This window comes from Pristiophorus japonicus, chromosome 2 (assembly GCF_044704955.1).
Source record: "Pristiophorus japonicus isolate sPriJap1 chromosome 2, sPriJap1.hap1, whole genome shotgun sequence".
NCBI classification, from domain to species: domain Eukaryota; kingdom Metazoa; phylum Chordata; class Chondrichthyes; family Pristiophoridae; genus Pristiophorus; species Pristiophorus japonicus.
In genome coordinates, this window is record NC_091978.1 from 7,032,304 (window position 1) to 7,051,301 (window position 18,998).

At 51.3% G+C, this 18,998-nt stretch overlaps 1 protein-coding gene across 2 annotated transcripts in view; it reads right to left on the reverse strand.

The window, feature by feature from the left end:
• Positions 1–307: 307 nt before the first annotated feature.
• LOC139235659 (rab11 family-interacting protein 5-like) overlaps positions 308–18,998 on the reverse strand; it is a 137,714-nt gene continuing 119,023 nt past the window's right edge. For both annotated transcript variants that reach the window (XM_070866710.1, XM_070866707.1), the window contains exons 4-5: positions 6,437–6,617; positions 308–685 (exon numbers count right to left, since the gene is read on the reverse strand). In XM_070866710.1, the coding sequence (XP_070722811.1) occupies positions 464–685; positions 6,437–6,617 (403 nt within the window). In that variant the 3' untranslated portion in view covers positions 308–463. The remainder of the gene's footprint in view (positions 686–6,436; positions 6,618–18,998) is intronic.

Here is an 18,998-nt window from a genome sequence, read left to right on the forward strand (position 1 = left end):
CAGCTTATAACTCCATCCAACTTTGCCTCAATACTAGAGAAGATTCCACCATTGCACCAGCTCAGACCGTTTTTCATTCATACTTTACATTTCCCACAGCAGCCTTCTTGTGGCCTCTGCAAACATAATTGCTAATCTGACATCAATCTGTGCTGAATTATAGGACAAGTCGTTTGCTGAGGACTGACTTAGTGTTTGCAGACACATCGCCTCCAGGGTGCCAATAGTGAAAACACAGTGTTCCAAACCCAAAGTGCCACCGAGTCTTGTTCCCCTTCTCCCATCCCCCCCCCCCCCTTCACCACAATCATCAATCCCCTCTTGGGACAATCATTTAAAGACACAGGCCATTTACAGCAAGAAAGCGGTTGCTTTAAATCTGTTGCTTTAAATCTGTTGCACTATTTGCGTGTAATTCCAGCGTTTGCTAGTGTGAGGGTGCAGAGAGGACACCCATGCACTTCTATTTGTGAGCTGCCTTGTTCTTCACGGTTTGACTCACTGATTGGAGAATGCTGGGCTTTTGCTCGATAATTTGCACTAGCAAGAGGTCAATGTAGTCCTCCAGATCCCGCACATGGTTGCTCTTCTTTTGTAGCTCCAATTCTTGCTGCAGGATTTTTTGGATCAGCTCATCGTGCGTGAGGTGGTAGTACCTGGCGACAGGGTCCCCAGGCTTGGATTCCTGCAACGAGAAGAACCCGTTTAAAAAAAAAAACACAGTACACGAAGTAGGAGAATCGTCAAATTGAAAAGTGCCTCCCTTCCTGGCTCATTGGGTACCACCTCATGCACCACCAAGCCGCACAAGTCCAGAGGGACCAGGTTCTAGCTCTAATCTGTGCGGAGCAACTGAACCCAGTTGAGGCAGAAGATCAGCTATTGCAAATAGCCTCCGAGCCAGAATTTCCAGGCACCACACCTTAGGAAGGATATATTGGCCTTGGAAGGAGTGCAGCATGAGATTACCAGAATTATACCCAGACTTAAAGGGTTAAATTCGGAGGAGAGATTACACAAACTAGGTTTGTATTCCATAGCATTGAAAAGCTTAAGGGGTGATCTGATCAAAGTTTTCAAGATAGTAAGGGGAGCAGACAGGGTAGATAGAGAGAAACTTTCCACTGCTTAGGGATTTTAGGACTAGGGAGCATAATCTAAAAAAGGAGCGCCAGACCTTTCAGGAGCGAAATTAGGAAACACTTCTATACATAAGGGATAGTCGAAGTTTGGAACTCTTTACTGCAAACAGCAACTGTAGATAGCTCAATGGTTAATTTTAAATTTAAGATTCATAGATTTTTGTTAACCAAAGGTATGGTGTATGGGCCAAAGGCAGGCATATAGAATTGCGTCACAGATCAGCAGTGATCTGATTGAATGGCAGAACAGGCTCGAGGGGCTGAATGGCCGACTCCTGTTCATATGTGCCTAATTACTATTTGATTTTTGCTAGTGTCAGCTATGACTCAGTTGGTCGAACTCTCACCAGAAGACTCTGGGTCTAAGCCCCACACCAGGACATCAGCACGTACGTAATCCAGGCTGACACGTTCGTGCAGTGCTGCACGGTCGGAGGTGCCGTCTTTTCATTGAGCTATTAAACTGAGGATAAAGTTTGTTGCGGCCAAATGGGACGTTTTCATGTTTTTAAATCAATCATTCTAATGCTGGCAGACCACTAGCCCTCTCCGCCCCACAATATAAAAGGGAGAAAATAAAGCAAATATAGGAACAAATGTAATGGGGGGGGGGCAGTGAAGAGAGATCATAGACAACTAAACCCAATAGGAACTGATACTCTCAGTACAGCCTGTGCGCAACCCAATGGGCGACTATTGTTTTGGAAAGATGGGAAAATTATGGTAGTGCCGCATCTAATCAAGTTAGAAACTTAGAAAATAGGTGCAGAATTAGGCCATTCGGCCCTTCTAGCCTGCACCACCATTCAATAAGATCATGGCTGATCATTCCCTCAGTACCCCTTTCCTGCTTTCTCTCCATACCCCTTGATCTCTTTAGCCGTAAGGGCCATACCTAACTCCCTCTTCAAATATATCCAATGAACTGGCATCAACAGCTCTCTGCGGCAGGGAATTCCACAGGTTAACAACTCAGTGAAGAAGTTTCTCCTCACCTCAGTCCTAAATGGCCTACCCCTTATCCTAAGACGATGTCCCCTAGTTCTGGAATTCCCCAACATCGGGAACATTCTTCCTGCATCTAACCTGTCCAGTCCCGTCAGAATCTTATACGTTTCTATGAGATCCCCTCTCATCCTTCTAAACTCCAGTGAATAAAGGCCCAGTTGATCCAGTCTCTCCTCATATGTCAGTCCAACCATCCCTAGAATCAGTCTGGTGAACCTTCACTGCACTCCCTCAATAGCAAGAACTTCCTTCCTCAGATTAGGAGACCAAAACTGAACACAATATTCCAGGTGAGGCCTCACCAAGGCCCTGTACAACTGCAGTAAGACCTCCCTGCTCCTATACTCAAATCCCCTAACTATGAAGGCCAACATGCCATTTGCCTTCTTCACCGCCTGCTGTACCTGCATGCCAACTTTCAATGACTGATGTACCATGACACCCAGGTCTCGTTGCACCTTCCCTTTTCCTAATCTGCCGCCATTCAGATAATATTCTGCCTTCGTGTTTTTGCCCCCAAAATGGATAACCTCACATTTATCCACATTATACTGCATCTGTCATGCATTTGCCCACTCACCTAACCTGTCCAAGTCACCCTGCAGCCTCTTAGCGTCCTCCTCACAGCTCTCACCGCCACCCAGTTTAGTGTCATCTGCAAACTTGGAATTGAGTGTAATATCTCCTTCATCTAAATCATTAATGTATATTGTAAAGAGCTGGGGTCCCAGCACTGAGCCCTGCGGCACTCCACTTGTCACTGCCTGCCATTCTGAAAAGGGACCCGTTTATCCCGACTCTCTGCTTCCTGTCTGCCAACCAGTTCTCTATCCACGTCAGTACATTACCCCCAATACCATGTACTTTGATTTTGCACACCAATCTCTTGTGCGGGACCTTGTCAAAAGCCTTTTGAAAAAACAAATACACCACATCCACTGGTTCTCCCTTGTCCACTCTGCTAGTTACATCCTCAAAGAATTGCTGAAGATTCGTCAAGCATGATTTCTCTTTCATAAATCCATGCTGACTTGGACCGATCCTGTCACTGCTTTCCAAATGCGCTGCTATTTCATCCTTAATGATTGATTCCAACATTTTCCCCACTACTGATGTCAGACTAACCGATCTATAATTACCCGTTTTCTCTCTCCCTCCTTTTTTAAAAAGTGGTGTTACATTAGCTACCCTCCAGTCCATAGGAACTGATCCAGAATCGATAGACTGTTGAAAAATGATCACCAATGCTTCCACTATTTCTAGGGCCACTTTCTTAAGTACTCTGAGATGCAGACTATCAAGCCCCGGGGATTTATCAGCTTTCAATCCCATCAATTGCCCTAACACAATTTCCTGCCTAATAAGGATATCCTTCAGTTCCTCCTCCTCCTCCTCCTCATTAGACTCACTGTCCCTTCAGACATCTGGAAGGTTATTTGTGTCTTCCTTCGTGAAGACAGAACCGAAGTATTTGTTCAATTGATCTGTCATTTCTTTGTTCCCCATTATAAAGTCACCTGTATCCGACGGGTGAATTAAGTTAGGTAACTGACAACCAAGCATTCACAGGAGAGGCGAGCCTTTAATTACCAGTCACCATCTCATTATCTTGGCAGCTAGGGACTTTCCTTAATAGCTATTATTGCGACGAGGACCCATTTCATCACACCCAGTCCTCTCCAATACAAAAAAATAATTGAGCATGCCAGCAAGTCTCCAAGTCCCTTCCCATCTTAAATAACCAGATTAAGCTCTTCCATCATATACTGGTAGGAGACACCTTCCAAGAATCTTTCAAATAGGCCACAATCAGACCCGTACATGAAAAGGGCAGGGGCCTCAACATATTTTTCCTCAACTGTAATTAAGCAATACCAGTCTTCAGGCTAGACCCTGTCAACTGGAGTAGTCTAACCAGACCAAACCAAGTTCACTGAAGAATGCCTCCCGTAGACAGACTGTTCATTGTTGTGCACCGGTGCAATAGCCCAAACACACCGGTTCCACTCGCAGAAAGGAATGCAGCTTCCTCCTCTCTCTAATCCACTGGATGACCATTAGAGACAAATCCACACAGTGGATCAGAATCCTTCACACCCTCAATCTCCATGAAAACCAATGGCTACACCTTGCCAGCATCTAGAGATAAAGTACTAGGCAAACTAATGGGACTAAAGGCTGACAAGTCACCTGGACCTGATGGGCTGCATCCTAGGATCTTAAAAGACGTGGCTGCAGAGATAATGGTTGGATTGGTTGTAATCTACCACAATTACCTGAAATTTGGAGAGGTCCCAGCGGATTGGAAAACCGCAAATGTAATGCCCCTGTTTAAGAAAGGAGGGAGACAGAAAGCAGGAAACAATAGACCAGTTAGCCTAACATTGGTCATTGGGAAAATGTTGGAGTCCATCATTAAGGAAGTGGTAGCAGAACATTTAGAAAATCATAATGCAGTCAAGCAGAGTCAATATGGCTTTATGAAAGGGAAATAGTGTTTGACAAATTTGCTGGAGATCTTTGAGAATGTAACGAGCAGAGTGGATAAAGGAGAACCAGTTGATGTCATATATTTGGATTTCTAGAAAGCATTCGATAAGGTGCCACACAAAAGGTTACTGCACAAGATAAGAGCTCACGGGGTTGGGGGTAATATATTAGCGTGGATAAAAGATTAGCTAAGTAACAGAAAACAAGAGTCGGGATAAATGGGTCATTTTCAGGTTAGCAAACTGTAACTAGTGGGGTGATTCCAGGGATGGCTGGACTGTCATATGGGGAGAGACTGGATCAACTGGGCCTTTATTCACTGGAGTTTGGAAGGATGGGAGGGGATCTCATAGAAACATATAAGATTCTGACGGGACTCGACAGGATAGATGCGGGAAGAATGTTCCCGATGTTGGGGAAGTCCAGAACCAGGGGACATAGTCTTAGAATAAGGGGTAGGCCATTTAGGACTGAGATGAGGAGAAACTTCTTCACTCAGAGTTGTTAACCTGTGGAATTCCCTGCCACAGAGAGTTGTTGAGGCCAGTTCATTGGATATATTCAAGAGGGAGTTAGATATGGCCCTTATGGCTAAAGGGATCAAGGGGTATGGAGAGTAAGCAGGAAAGGGTTACTGAGGGAATGATCAGCCATGATCTTATTGAATGGCGGTGCAGGTTCGAAGGGCCGAATGGCCTACTCCTGCACCTACTTTCTATGTTTCTGCTACAGGGATCAGTGCGGAGACCCCAGCTATTTATAAATTATAATAATGACTTGGATGAAGGGACCGAGTGTAATGTAGCCAAATTTTCTGATGATACAAAGATAGGTGGGAAAGCAAGTTGTGAGGAGGATGCAAGGAATCTAAAAAGGGATATAGATAGGCTAAGTGAGTGGGCAAAAATTTGGCTGATGGATTATAATGTGGGAAAATGTGAGGTTATTCACTTTGTTCGGAGAAATAAAAAAGCAAATTATTTAAATGGGGAATGATTATAAAATGCTGTAGTACATAGGGATCTGGGGGTCCTTGTGCATGAAACACAAAAAGTTCGTATGCAGGTACAGCAAGTAATCAGGAAGGCAAATGGAATGTTGGCCTTTATTGCAAGGGGGATAGAGTATAAAAGCAGAGAAGTCCTGCTACAACTGTACAGGGTATTGGTAAGACCACACCTCGAGCACTGCGTACAGTTTTGGTCTCCTTATTTAAGGAAGGATATACTTGTATTGGAGGCTGTTCAGAGAAGGTTCATGAGGTTGATTCCTGAGATGAGGGAGTTGTTGTGAATAAAGAGATTGGGCCTCTACTACTTGGAGTTCAGAAGAATGAGAGGTGATCTTATTGAAACATAAGATTCTGAGGGGCCTTGACAGGGTAGATGCAGAGAGGATATTTCCCCTCATGGGGGAAGCTAGAACTAGGGGGCATAGTTTCAGAACAAGGGGTTGCCCATTTAAAACAAACTAATTTCTTCTCTGAGGGTCGTAAATCTTTGGAATTCTCTACCCCAGAAAGATGTGGAGACTGGGTCATTGAATATATTTAAGGTGGAGAGAGACAAATTTTTGAGCGATAAGGGAGTCAAGGGTTATGGGGAGCGGGTAGGGAAGTGGAGCTGAGTCCATGATCAGATCAGCCATGGCGGAGCAGGCTCGAGGGACCAAATGGCCGACTCCTGCTCCTATTTCTGTTCCAAGAAGGCGGCTCACCACCACCAATTAGGGATGGGGCAATAAATGCTGGCCTTGCCAGTGATGCCCACATTTCATGAACAAATTCAAAAATGTACCTTTACAGCTTCCTGCTCCTCGTGAGCCGGTGCTGGTGACCGGACGGGGATGATACCTCCAGTGGTTGCGTTCTTCAGCTTTTCAAGCCCGCTGCTCAGCGTGCTGCCAATACCTAACCGACCAGACTTTTTCTCCGTAACCTCAGGCATAGCGGTACTGATCGGCTTCACCGGGTGAGGGCTGGTCAGAGAACAAAGAGAGCATCACTCACACACCATGCTACAACTGTACAGAGCGAGATCCCCTTTTTTTAAAAATCTAATTTCGTCTCCCTTAGACACTTTTCTTCCTAAAATTCATTCACGGGATCGCTGGGAAAGCCAGCATTTATTGCCCATCCCTAATTGCCCTCGAAGATGGTGGGAAGTTGCCTTCTTGAATACAACCGAGTGCTCGCTAGGCCATTTCAGAGGGCAGTTAAGGGTCAACCACATTGCTGTGGGTCTGGAGTCACATATAGGCCCAGACCAGGTAAGGACGGCAGATTTCCTTCCCGAAAGCACATCAGTGAACCAGATACGGTTTTTACGACAATCCGATAGTTTCATGGTCATCATTACTAACACTAGCTTTTTATTCCAGATTTATTTAATTGAATTTAAATTCCTCCAGCTGCTGTGGTGGGATTTGAACTCATGTCTCCAGATCATTAACCGATAAGGTAATAAGGGGTTATGGGGAGCGGGCAGGGAAGTGGAGCCGAGTCCATGATCGTATTAAATGGTGGAGCAGGCTCAGGGGGCCGTATGGCCTACTCCTGCTCCTATTTCTTATAAGAACATAAGAAATAGGTACAGGAGTAGGCCATACGGCTCCTTGAGCCTGCTCCGCCATTCAATAAGATCATGCCTGATCTGATCATGGACTCAGCTCACTTCCCTGCCCGTTCCCCATAACCCCTTATTGTTTAAGAAACTGTCTATTTCTGTCTTAAATTTATTCAATGTTCCAGCTTCCACAGCTCTCTGAGGCAGAGAATTCCACAGATTTACAACCCTCAGAAGAAATTTCTCCTCATCTCTTTTAAATGGGCGGCCCCTTATTCTAAGATCATGCCCCCTAGTTCTAGTCTCCCCCCCATCAGTGGAAACATCCTCTCTGCATCCACCTTGTCAAGCCCCCTCATAAACACACACGTTGCAATAAGATCACCTCTCATTCTTCTGAATTCCAATGAGTAGAGGCCCAACCTACTCAACCTTTCCTCATAAGTCAGCCCCCTCATCCCCGGAATCAACCTAGTGAACCTTCTCTGAACTGCCTCCAAAGCAAGTATATTCTTTCGTAAATATGGAAACCAAAACTGTTCTCATTAATCCAGGACTCTGGTTTACAAGTCCAGTAACATAAACTTGCTGAGTTACAGATCCTTAAAGACCAACAGATCTCCATTACCTCACTTTGACACTGCAGACATCAGCCCAATCCAGCCCTCGCTTTCTATGAGGAGCAAGGGATAATTTTGCAACCTCTTGTATTTTCCTTTCACTCTGATTTTTGCCCTCTTTTCCGAAGTATCCTGATTTAAAAGGATTCGATAGGGTAGATATGTAGAATACGTAGAATGAGGGGATGTAATCTTAAAATGAATGCTAGGCCAATCAGAAGTGAAATCAGGAAGCCCTTATTCACACAAAAGTTAGTGGGAATCTGGAAAACTCTGCCCCAAAAGGCTGTGGATGCTGGGGGTCAATTGGAGTTTTCACGACTGAGATCAATAGATTTTTGTTGGGTAAGGGTATCGAGGGATATGGATCAAAGGCGGGTAAATGGACTTGAGGTACAGGTCAGCCATGATCTCATTGAATGGCGGAGCAGACTCGAGGGGCTGAATAACCGCCTCCTGTTCCTAATGCTCCTAATTCAATGCCACCCGCAATAGTCACCCTCACCTTAAAAGGGAAAGAAGAGATACAGGAATAGTGCAGGAAAGTGAAGTTAAGGTCGAAGATCAGCCATGATCTCATTGAATGGCACAGCAGGCTTGAGGGGCTGAATGGCCTCCTCCTGCTCCTAATTATTATGTGTGGGGCTCAGCCAGTGAGCATCAACAGGCTATTTGACTGTGGAGGAAGTGTTACAGGCAAGCCTGATCCTGTGTTTATCCTAACGTCCTAACTCCCTCCCCTCACGGCCCACCCAACACACTTTCCAGCCAGAGGTCACTGATGAAGGGCAGGCTGATTTTCTCCCCTCCCTCCTCCAGGGGGGGGCTGTGGCTATGTGTAGCTTTGCTAAGATTTCTGTGGGCTTTCCGGTTCAGTGTCACAGTGCACGGAGCCACGGGGGGTATGAGAAAGACCAGACTGATTCATGTTCAACGTTGCAATAATAAAGACTTGGGTCATTTCACAGCCAGATTAGGGCAGGCAGTATCCCTCTCGGAGATTATTTTTTTTCCAATGCAGTTTCTCAATGCGGTTTGTGATCAGCTCCCAGCTTACAGCATGAAACAAAATGCGCCTAGCTCATCGTTAAACAGGTAATGTGACTCAGACGGGCCGGAAGAGTGGTCTGGTGTGGGAAATGGAAATGATCATTGGCTCGAGAGGGGGGGGAAGCAAGCTGTCCCCTCACATCAGGATTAAATGGCATTGCTGAAGTAGAACAGAGGTAGTGATTGCCAACTGCCCTCGTGACTGCTTCTTTCCACAGATCAGGACTGAGTAGCTTGGCGGCCAAACACAACAGTGCTTGTTTGAGCCTCGGCAGCAGGAGAGTAAAGTTCAAGCCAGAACCAAATCTGCCCGCCCCGTCCTCCCAGGATCAGATGCACCAAAAAGCAAAGCTCAATTCCTACTTTTAGATCAAGCTGATCGTTCTGCTCCACTCCCACTCAGTACATATCCGCTGCTGGAATTGTCCATTTGGTTCAGAGCTATGATTCTCCGGTGAAGCACAACAGTGAAATCTCAACGCACCGCACATCTAGAGAAGCCCACAAGTCACAGGCACAGACACACACACACACTCAGCCAGTCCCAGTTTCAGCGGTGGGATCGGAATCTTTGGCAACTAAAATAAGTGACTGCACCAGTTTCATCGCAACACCAACCTAAGCCTATCCATCCCATGCAGCGTTCTCAACAACATAAATCGCTCTTTGTGGTATTATATCAATGATTTAGACTTGAATGTAGGGGGTATGATTATGAAGTCTGCAGACGATACAACAATTGGTCGTGTGGTTGATAATAAAGAAGAGGTCAGGACGGGCGGGAGGTGGGGACGGGCGAGGTCTAGAGATCGGAAGCAGAGAGGAGAGGACGGACGAGGCACGGAGGAGTTGGAGTCCAGAGGTGAAGCAGACCAAGGGAAGGCGCAACACGGGCCAATAGCGAGGCTCACATTGCGTACTATGAATTCCACGTAGCGGGAGGTCCTGTGGGAAGGAGGAAGGGAGGAGGACAGTAGGAGTATGTTTGAGTGTGTGCGTATGTATTGGCACATGCGGTGGAGCGTGGTCTCCAGTCGTCTTGGATACCCCTTGCCACTGGACCAAGACTGTGCTCCGTCAAGCCAGTATGGTGGCTGGTGTGCAACGGCCACCCCATGTTAAAAGAATCCACGCACAGACATCTTCTACCGTTCATCAGTCACCTGAGTACTCATTTGTAGTGTGAAAGCAAGTCATTCTCGACCCCGAGGGACTGTCTATGATGATGAAGGAAGAAGAAAGCTGCGGACTGCAGGAGGATATCAATCCACTGGTCAGGTGGGCAGAACAGTGGAACAAATGGAATTCAATCCGGAGAAGTGTGAGGTAATGCATTTGGGGAGGTCTAACAAGGCAAGGGAATACACATTAAATGGTAGGACAGTGAGAAGTGTAGAGGAACAAAGGGACCTTGGAGTGCAGGTCCACAGATCCCTGAAGGGAGCAGGTCAGGTAGAGAAAGTGGTCAAGAAGGCATACGGAATACTTGCCTTTATTAGCCGAGGCATGGAATACAAGAGCAGGGAGTTTATTATTGGTCTGTATAAAATATTAGTTCGGCCACAGCTAAAGTATTGCGTGCAGTTCTAGTCACCACATTGCAGGAAAGATGAAATTGCACCAGAGAAGGTACAGAGGAGATTTACAAGGATGTTGCTGGGTCTGGACAATTTTAGCTATGAAGAAAGACTGGATAGGCTGGGGCTGTTTTCTTTGGAACAGCGAAAGCTGAGGGGAGACCTTATTGAGGTGTATAAAATTAGGAGGGGCCTGGATAAAGTGGATAGGACGAACCTATTTCCCTTAGCAGAAGGGTCAACAACCAGGGAGCACAGATTTAAAGTAATTGGGGGGAGGTTTAGAGGAGTTTTGAGGGGAAATGTTTTCACCCAGAGGGTGGTGGGGGTCTGGAACTCACTGCCTGAAAGGATGGTAGAGGCAGAAACCCTCACCACGTTTAGAAAGTACTTGGACGTGCACTTGAAGTGCCATAAACCTACAGGGCTACGGACCAAGAGCTGGAAAGTGGGATTAGGCTGGATAGCTCATCGACTGGCGCAGACACAATGGGCCAAATGGCCTCCTTCCGTGCTGTACATTTCTGCGCTTAGGGAGCCTCGTGTCAGGCATGCAAACCGTGTGGCCTGCCCAGCGAAGCTGATCGAGTGTGGTCAGTGCTTCAATGCTGGGGCAAACGAGCCAAAGGTGGAAATGTTACAAGGACACCCTCAAAGCCTCCCTGGTAAAGTGCGACATCACCACTGACACCTGGGAGTCCCTGGCCGAAGACCGCCCGAGGTGGAGAAAGTCCATCCGGGAGAGCGTTGAGCTCTTTGAATCTCAACGCCGCAAGCATGAAGAGGTCAGAGTGCGGCAAATCAGTCCCACCCCCCACGAATGTCTGTCCCACCTCTGATAGGGTCAGTGGCTCTCGTATTGGACTGTTCAGCCACCAAAGGACTCAATTTAGGAGTGGAAGCAGGTCTTCCTCGATTCCGAGAGACTGCCTATGACGATGAAATTTCTAACTTGGCTTCCTCAACAGCACCTCCCAAACCCATGACCTCTGCCACCTAGAAGGACAAGGGCAGCAGGCGCATGGGAACACCACCACCTTCATGTTCCCCTCCAAATCACACACCATCCTGACTTCGAAATATATCGGCCGTTCCTTCATCATTGCTGGGTCAAAATCCTGGAACTCCCGTCTCTAACTCATGGGAGCACCTTCACCACACGGACTGCAGCGGTTCAAGGTGGCGGCTCACCACCACCTTCTCAAGGGCAGTTAGGGATGGGCAATAAGTGCCAGCCTGGCCAGCGATGCCCACAACCCATTAACAAATTTTTTTAAAAAAGGTCATGGGTTCAAGACCCACTCCAGCATTCGGGGCATAATCCAGTCTAAAATATCAGTGCAGTACCGAGGGAGTACTGCACTGCCGACCTTCAGGTGAGTGGTTAAACCGAAGCCCTCTTACCAACAGTAATGCGATAATGACCAGATCATCGGTTTTAGGTATTCGTTGCGGGATGAATATTGGCCAGGACACCAGAATAATTCCCCTACTCTTCTTCAAATAGTGCTGTGGGATCTTTTGTGTGTAGCCAAGAAGGCAATGGGGCCTCGGTTCAACGTCTCATGAGACAGTATTGCGCGAGAGTATCAGCCTGGATTATGAGAAGTCTCTGGGAAGAGGTTTGAACCCACAACCTGCTGGCTCAGCATCGAGAGTGCTACCCACTGAGCCAAGGCTGACACTAGATGGGATAACACGATGCATGTCACCCATCAACATTTTCATTGACATCGTCAAGTCAGCACATTTGTTGAAGTTTTGCCAGAAAATTGAGCTATCGTCACTGGGATCAGAGGCCGTCAATGTCAACCAATCAGATCCTTTGGAAAGTGGAAATGGCTGTTACTTTCGCCTTCTGTTGGGTCCTTAGCAACTTCACGCAGAACATTTTAAAGATAAGCTGATGGTTTCGGAGAGAGGCTGTGTACAGTGTTCTTCGCCAAAGAAGTTTCCTACATTACAACACTGACTGCACCCCAAAAGTACTTCATTGGCTGTAAAGGGAATGAAGGCTTATGGGGGGAAGGCAGAGAAGTGGAGCTGAGCCCAAGATCAGATCAGCCATGAGAGTCCCTGGCCAAAGAGCGCCCGAAGTGGAGGAAGAGCATCCGGGAGGGCGCTGAGCACCTCGAGTCTTGTCGCCGAGAGCATGCAGAAACCAAGCGCAGGCAGCGGAAGGAGCGTGCGGCAAACCAGTCCCACCCACCCTTTCCCTCAACCACTGTCTGTCCCACCTGTGACAGAGACTGTAATTCTCGTATTGGACTGTTCAGTCACCTGAGAACTCACTTTTAGAGTGGAAGCAGGTCTTCCTCGATTTCGAGGGACTGCTTATGATGAAATGGCAGAGCAGGCTCGAGGGGCCAAATGGCTTACTCCTGCTCCTATTTCTTTTGATACGTCCGGTGATCGTGAAAGGCGCTATTGAAATCCTAGTCTTTCTTTTCTTCTATGCTATATGTTTCGAGGTGCTGATTCCTTGCTGCGTCCAAGTCTTTCTTTGTCGCTAACTTGGGGAAAAAAAAACTTTCTAGGGCATTCTTTGTCGCTTGAATCATAGAATGGCTACAGCACAGAAGGAGGCCATTCGATCCGTCGAGCCCGTGCCGGCTCTCTGCAAGAGCACCTCAGCCAGGCCCACTCCCCCCGTCCTTTCCCTGTAGCCCTGCAGATTGTGTTCCTTCAGATATTTATCCGTCTCCCTTTTGAAAGCCACGATCGAGTCTGCCTCCATCACCCTTTCAGGTCGAGCATTCCAGATCCTAACCACTCCTTGCATAAAAAAAGGTTGCAGCCACTTGTGTTCGAGTTGAGGAGCATGTTCCCAGGTGTGAAGGTGTTAACTGGCTTAATTTTAACATTCCCATCATTGCATTTGTGGAATTTCCAGGCTTTGGAACCAAAATGCTGGGTTAGTGAAATATTTCACTCAATTTGCAAAAATGATTGAGATTTTCTCTGAATAATGGGCTCCAAAATGACAAGACATACCAAATTAGATGTCAAAATATCCATTTTCTCATACAGGTACCACAAATTGCCCTAGATAATACATTTTACACCTTTTTAATCATCAACAACCTCGGAGTAATCGCAAAGAAGGAGCCTAGCCATCTCCCATACCTTCCCGAGTACCCCATGGTTTGTGTGGTATAGAGGGGGGGGGGGGAGGAGGGAGAGCGGGGGGGGGAGGGGGAGGGAGAGCGGGGGGGGGGAGGGGGAGGGCAGGGAGGGAGGGGGGGGAGGGCAGGGAGGGAGGGGGGGGAGGGCAGGGAGGGAGGGGGGGGAGAGAGAAAGGGAGGGGGGCGAGAAAGAGAGGGGGGCGAGAAAGGGAGGGGGGGCGAGAAAGGGAGGGGGGGCGAGAAAGGGAGGGGGGGCGAGAAAGGGAGGGGGGGCGAGAAAGGGAGGGGGGGCGAGAAAGGGAGGGGGGGCGAGAAAGGGAGGGGGGGCGAGAAAGGGAGGGGGGGCGAGAAAGGGAGGGGGGGCGAGAAAGGGAGGGGGGGCGAGAAAGGGAGGGGGGCGAGAAAGGGAGGGGGGCGAGAAAGGGAGGGGGGCGAGAAAGGGAGGGGGGCGAGAAAGGGAGGGGGGCGAGAAAGGGAGGGGGGCGAGAAAGGGAGGGGGGCGAGAAAGGGAGGGGGGCGAGAAAGGGAGGGGGGCGAGAAAGGGAGGGGGGCGAGAAAGGGAGGGGGGCGAGAAAGGGAGGGGGGCGAGAAAGGGAGGGGGGCGAGAAAGGGAGGGGGGCGAGAAAGGGAGGGGGGCGAGAAAGGGAGGGGGGCGAGAAAGGGAGGGGGGCGAGAAAGGGAGGGGGGCGAGAAAGGGAGGGGGGCGAGAAAGGGAGGGGGGCGAGAAAGGGAGGGGGGCGAGAAAGGGAGGGGGGCGAGAAAGGGAGGGGGGCGAGAAAGGGAGGGGGGCGAGAAAGGGAGGGGGGCGAGAAAGGGAGGGGGGCGAGAAAGGGAGGGGGGCGAGAAAGGGAGGGGGGCGAGAAAGGGAGGGGGGCGAGAAAGGGAGGGGGGCGAGAAAGGGAGGGGGGCGAGAAAGGGAGGGGGGCGAGAAAGGGAGGGGGGCGAGAAAGGGAGGGGGGCGAGAAAGGGAGGGGGGCGAGAAAGGGAGGGGGGCGAGAAAGGGAGGGGGGCGAGAAAGGGAGGGGGGCGAGAAAGGGAGGGGGGCGAGAAAGGGAGGGGGGCGAGAAAGGGAGGGGGGCGAGAAAGGGAGGGGGGCGAGAAAGGGAGGGGGGCGAGAAAGGGAGGGGGGCGAGAAAGGGAGGGGGGCGAGAAAGGGAGGGGGGCGAGAAAGGGAGGGGGGCGAGAAAGGGAGGGGGGCGAGAAAGGGAGGGGGGCGAGAAAGGGAGGGGGGCGAGAAAGGGAGGGGGGCGAGAAAGGGAGGGGGGCGAGAAAGGGAGGGGGGCGAGAAAGGGAGGGGGGCGAGAAAGGGAGGGGGGCGAGAAAGGGAGGGGGGCGAGAAAGGGAGGGGGGCGAGAAAGGGAGGGGGGCGAGAAAGGGAGGGGGGCGAGAAAGGGAGGGGGGCGAGAAAGGGAGGGGGGCGAGAAAGGGAGGGGGGCGAGAAAGGGAGGGGGGCGAGAAAGGGAGGGGGGCGAGAAAGGGAGGGGGGCGAGAAAGGGAGGGGGGCGAGAAAGGGAGGGGGGCGAGAAAGGGAGGGGGGCGAGAAAGGGAGGGGGGCGAGAAAGGGAGGGGGGCGAGAAAGGGAGGGGGGCGAGAAAGGGAGGGGGGCGAGAAAGGGAGGGGGGCGAGAAAGGGAGGGGGGCGAGAAAGGGAGGGGGGCGAGAAAGGGAGGGGGGCGAGAAAGGGAGGGGGGCGAGAAAGGGAGGGGGGCGAGAAAGGGAGGGGGGCGAGAAAGGGAGGGGGGCGAGAAAGGGAGGGGGGCGAGAAAGGGAGGGGGGCGAGAAAGGGAGGGGGGCGAGAAAGGGAGGGGGGCGAGAAAGGGAGGGGGGCGAGAAAGGGAGGGGGGCGAGAAAGGGAGGGGGGCGAGAAAGGGAGGGGGGCGAGAAAGGGAGGGGGGCGAGAAAGGGAGGGGGGCGAGAAAGGGAGGGGGGCGAGAAAGGGAGGGGGGCGAGAAAGGGAGGGGGGCGAGAAAGGGAGGGGGGCGAGAAAGGGAGGGGGGCGAGAAAGGGAGGGGGGCGAGAAAGGGAGGGGGGCGAGAAAGGGAGGGGGGCGAGAAAGGGAGGGGGGCGAGAAAGGGAGGGGGGCGAGAAAGGGAGGGGGGCGAGAAAGGGAGGGGGGCGAGAAAGGGAGGGGGGCGAGAAAGGGAGGGGGGCGAGAAAGGGAGGGGGGCGAGAAAGGGAGGGGGGCGAGAAAGGGAGGGGGGCGAGAAAGGGAGGGGGGCGAGAAAGGGAGGGGGGCGAGAAAGGGAGGGGGCGAGAAAGGGGGGGGCAAGGGGAGAAAGGGGGGGAAAGGGGAGAAAGGGGGGAAAGGGGAGAAAGGGGGGAAGGGGAGAAAGGGGGGAAAGGGGAGAAAGGGGGGGAAAGGGGGGGAAAGGGGAGAAAGGGGGGAAAGGGGAGAAAGGGGGAGAAAGGGGGAGAAAGGGGGGGAAAGGGGAGAAAGGGGGGGAAAGGGGAGAAAGGGGGGGGAAAGGGGAGAAAGGGGGGAAAGGGGAGAAAGGGGGGGAAAGGGGAGAAAGGGGGGGCAAGGGGAGAAAGGGGGGGCAAGGGGAGAAAGGGGAGAAAGGGGGGGAAAGGGGAGAAAGGGGAGAAAGGGGAGAAAGGGGAGAAAGGGGGGGAAAGGGGGGGAAAGGGGAGAAAGGGGGGGAGAGGGGGGAAAGGGAGAAAGGGGAAAGGGGAGAAAGGGAGGGGGGGGAAAGGGGAGAAAGGGAGGGGGGGGAAGGGGAGAAAGGGAGGGGGGGGGGAAAGGGGAGAAAGGGAGGGGGGGAAGGGGAGAAAGGGAGGGGGGGTGAAAGGGAAAGGGGGGGAGGGAGAGAAGAAGGGGGGGGGGGGAAGGGAGAGAGGAAAAAAGACTTGCATTTATATATTGCTTTTCACGACAGGAGGACGTCCCAAAGCGATTCCCAGCCAATGAAGTACTCTTGAAGTGCAGTCACTGTTGTAATGTGGGAAATATGGCAGAGAATTTGTACACAGCAAGCTCCCAGAAACAGCAATGTGATAATAACCGGATAATGTGTTTTGGTGCTGTTGGTTGAGGGATCAAGATTGGCCCAGGACACCGGCTTTTTATGTAAAGTCATGCTGGGTTATTTATAAACCAGCCGTTGCTGGATCAGTGAGCCAGTGATGTGAAATTTCACAGAAACAGGCCATTCGGCCGAAAAGCTCCGTGCCGGTGTTTATGCTTCACACGAGCCTCCTCCCATCCCTCTTCATCTCACCCCATCAACATATCCTGCTATTCCTGTCTCCCTCACGTACTTGCTTAGCTTCCCATTAAATGCACAAAGTGACATCTGAAGAGACGGTATCACATTGGCATCAGAGCGCAGACTGGGATGAAATTCCAGGCTCGTTACGGATCTAAATTGGACAGAGCGCTGTGCAGGTCGCTTCCGAAGGGAATCTTCAGAATTTCCCTCAGGATAAGACCTCGCTTCCCAGACGGACAGAGATTTTCACTGCAGTGCATTCCCTCTGGGGAAAAATTAATTTCCCTTCCAGTGCGGTCCAGTAAGCGGTCAACTCGACACAGCCCCTTTACTGGAGAAAAACAGGCCGGGGGTTAAAGCACTCTCGCTCTCAACAAGTGTCCGTGCCACATAAACCAGGAGGATGGCCACCTGTCTTGCCGCCAGGAACTCTCCTCCACGCCAGCCATCTTCTACCGAGAGCATTCAACCAGTCTGCCAACATGCCTCCATTATCAGAGTGAACCGGAGCAGTCGTGGGTCACCCCACCCTGCGAGAGGACACCACCGCAAAGCGGGAGTACAAGGGCTGGAGCGCGGCCACTACAGCTTCCAGCGCGCGTTGCCCCGGGTGTGCGGCGGCTTCAGGGTGGGCGACTGCGTGGCGTCACCGGGGCCCAGGTCGCCGGTTAGAGCGTGGGCAGGAGCAGCGGCGGGGCCCAGGCACAGCAGAGGAGCGGGAAGGTCGGGGCGGACGAGAGGCGAGAGATTGTGGCGGAGGTGCGGCGAATGATTTGAGGCGCAGGAGCGGCGAGAGATCGTGGCTGGGATGTGACGAGAGTTGAGCGGCGAGAGATCGTGGCTGGGATGTGACGAGAGTTGAGCGGCGAGAGATCGTGGCTGGGATGTGACGAGAGTTGAGCGGCGAGAGATCGTGGCTGGGATGTGACGAGAGTTGAGCGGCGAGAGATCGTGGCTGGGATGTGACAAGAGTTGAGCGGTGAGAGGCGAGAGGTGACGAGAGTTGAGCGGTAAGAGATCGTGGCTGGGATGTGACGAGAGTTGAGCGGTGAGAGATCGTGGCTGGGATGTGACGAGAGTTGAGCGGTGCGAGATCGTGGCTGGGATGTGACGAGAGTTGAGCGGTGAGAGATCGTGGCTGGGATGTGACGAGAGTTGAGCGGTGAGAGATCGTGGCTGGGATGTGACGAGAGTTGAGCGGTGAGAGATCGTGGCTGGGATGTGACGAGAGTTGAGCGACGAGAGATCGTGGCTGGGATGTGACGAGAGTTGAGCGGTGAGAGGCGAGAGGTGACGAGAGTTGAGCGGTGAGAGATCGTGGCTGGGATGTGACGAGAGTTGAGCGACGAGAGATCGTGGCTGGGATGTGACGAGAGTTGAGCGGTGAGAGATCGTGGAGGTGGTGCGGCAAATGTTTGTGGCGGAGGAGTGGCGAGAGATCGTGGCGGCAAATGAGGGTGCGGGGCCAGGAGGGCCCAGGGGCAGCACGGCCCAGCCCACACTGCGATATGTGTGCGCGTACTAGGTCTGTGCAGTAGGGCTGGTCTCCAGTCATCCTGGTTAACCCTCGTCACTGGACCAAGACCGAGCTCTGTCAAGCCCGTGTGGTGGCTGGTGTGCAACGGTCACCACACGTTAAAAAAATCCACGCACAGGCATCTTCCATCCCCTCAACTGGTGTACAGGTCTTGAATATCGGGTCCTCCATTGAAACATCTGTGAACTCAACCCTTTTGGTGTGGAAGCAAGTCATCCTCGTTCGCGGGACCGCCTGTGAAGATCAGAGTGATACAAACACCAGATACGCGCTATTATAGCCTCGCATCACACAAATCAGAATGGAGCTTTGAAAAGAAAGGGACAGCGTTTCTCTCCATTACATTAAAACGGAAGTAGCACAGGGTCGATTCCTGGTCTATTTTAACCTCAGCCATAAGGCAATGGGCCTTCATGTCCTCAGGCTGGGGCAGCCAGGGTTCCTGGTCCCGATCACTATCGAGCTACACTGACTGAAGAATGCAACATAAGAATTAGGAGCAGGAGACGACCATTCGGCCCCTCGAGCCTGCTCCGCCATTCAATATCATGGCTGACCTTCTACTTCAATTCCACTTTCCCGCCCGATACCCCTATCCCTCGATTCCCCCAGAGTCCAAAAATCTATCGATCTCAGCCTCGCATATACTCAACGATGAGCCTCCACAGCCTTCTGGG